The 2,233-nt window shown below is 45.4% G+C and overlaps 1 protein-coding gene across 1 annotated transcript; it reads left to right on the forward strand.

Moving 5' to 3' along the window:
- Positions 1-1,118: 1,118 nt before the first annotated feature.
- On the forward strand, positions 1,119-2,022 carry LOC311312760 (hereditary hemochromatosis protein homolog). Its single transcript, XM_084442756.1, has one exon. It carries the CDS (start codon positions 1,154-1,156, stop codon positions 1,889-1,891), a length of 738 nt encoding a protein of 245 aa, XP_084298882.1. The 5' UTR covers positions 1,119-1,153; the 3' UTR covers positions 1,892-2,022.
- Positions 2,023-2,233: the final 211 nt, after the last annotated feature.

The raw sequence follows: 2,233 nt of genomic DNA on the forward strand, positions 1-2,233 counted from the left end.
TCTATCCCCTCTGACCTTCCGCTTCGACCTCAGTACCACCAGGAGCAGCTGATCAGCTGACCTCTGAGCTTCGACCTCAGGTCGTTCCATAATTTGGAGCAACCGAAAAGGCTCTATCCCCTCTGACCTTCCGCTTCGACCTCAGTACCACCAGGAGCAGCTGATCAGCTGACCTCTGAGCTTCAACCTCAGTACCTCCAGGAGCAGCTGATCAGCTGACCTGAGGCCCTGAGGAGGAGCAGAGGGATGAAGCAGCTCAGAGAGGTACGGCGGGGCGAGACCATTTAAAGATTTATAAACAAATAAAATAATCTTAAAATGAAGTCTAAAGTGCACAGGCAGCCAGTGGAGCGAGGCCAGAATGGGCGTTATGTGCTCCCTCTTACGTGCTCCAGGTAAAAGACGAGCAGCAGCATTCTGAACCAGCTGGAGACGAGCGAGGGAGGACTGGCTGACTCAAAGATCAAGAGCGTTACAGTAATCCAGCCCAGACGGAATGAAGGCATGGATTACTGTTTCAAAGTGCTGACATACAAGAATGGGCTTCACCTTTGCCAACTGCCTCAGATGAAAAAAGCTGGACTTAACTATACTGCACCAATTTGGCGATCCAATTTAAAATTACTGTCCATCTTAAAACCCAAGCTTGAAATTGTTGGCTTCACATACAGTGCCAAGTGGACCGGGATCGAGAAAGGGGAGGGGGAGGACTTTCTGGGACCTGGATATACAGTAGTACAAGATGGGGAGACACTAGGGAGGAGAGAGGAACACAGGGTTAGCAGCTGCACTGGGTATTTACAGCAGTCAGGGGGATTTCTATACTCACTAACGTGGTTCTCTTCTCTTTTCAGGTTCAGGACGACACTCTCTTTACGTGTTGGCAACGTACATGACAGGAGAGACACCGTTTCCTGCGTTTACAGCCGTGGTGATGGTGGATGATGTTCAAGTTGGTTACTATGACTCAGAGATTGACAAGGTAGTTCACTCTGGACATGGCATCGAAAAAAAGGAGAGTGATGTATCCCCAGAGACAGTTTATGTATTAAGATTCATTCATGTTTCCATGAGAGGAAGACTAACTGACATAAAACATCGCTTTAATCTGACCAAAGGTATTCAAGTCTATCAGGGCATAACTGGATGTGAAATGTCACCCAACGGTGAAGCAGCACTGATGATGTTTCAGGACTCCTGCAATACAATTAATGCTCATGGCCTTTATTACAACATGACAGCATGGAGATATTTGAGAGAAAACCCATGGAAGATTCAATGGGAGGAGAAATGGTTTCCAATATACACATTGCGCTATACACATATTTACCTTCCTCTGTGCATTAAAGAACTGAAGAATTTCCTGGAGAAACAGAAGAACGTAGTGCTGCGTAGAGTGCGTCCCAGAGTCCGGTTTCTGGAGAAGACGGTTCCTGGAGGGGCTCGGGTCAGCTGCCTGGCCACCGACTTCTACCCCCGACACATCAACCTCACCCTGCTGAGGGACGGACGGCCTGTGGCAGAGCAGGAGCTCACAGGAGGGGCGGTGCTGCCCAACGGGAACGGGCTGTACCAGGTCAGGAAGAGCCTGGAGATCAGCACACAGGAGCTGAGAGAGAGACACAGCTACACCTGCACCGCCTCTCACCTCAGTCTGGACAACAAGCTGGACATCAGTTGGCAACCGGAGTTCTCACGTGAACACAGAGTTCCCATCCTTTTGGGCTCTGTGGCGATGATGATGATGATGGTGGTGATTCTTCTCTGCATGTTCATGTGTGTGAGGAAGAGGAGGAAGGTCACTGACTCCAGGACAACTCTGCAGCAGCCTGCTAACATTGATGCTCAAGTGACTGAGCAACTCAATCCATCCTCTCATCCTGACACCTGATTAGCTGTTGTAGCATCATTATAACTGGTGCCAAATTATGTTATTGAAATGTAAATAACAAAAGAAGGGTTCTTTTGCAAAAAACATATCTCCGCTTTGATAATTTTTGATAAAACATTATTTTAATCACATATCAATTCCAAAATATTCATCAAACTGCAGTTGGGTTATTTTGATTAAAGTAAAGAAGACTAATTGATTGATTATTGATGTTGATATTTGATTGAAAAAAATATTTATCAAAATGTATGAAAATTAATAACTGTTTTTGCAAATTAATTCTAACAAATAACACTACAATTTATTTTAAAATACTGCAGAAAATATGTTGAGTTTTTTAAT

Source organism: Borostomias antarcticus, assembly GCF_949987555.1.
Source record: "Borostomias antarcticus genome assembly, chromosome: 8".
Taxonomy (NCBI): domain Eukaryota; kingdom Metazoa; phylum Chordata; class Actinopteri; order Stomiiformes; family Stomiidae; genus Borostomias; species Borostomias antarcticus.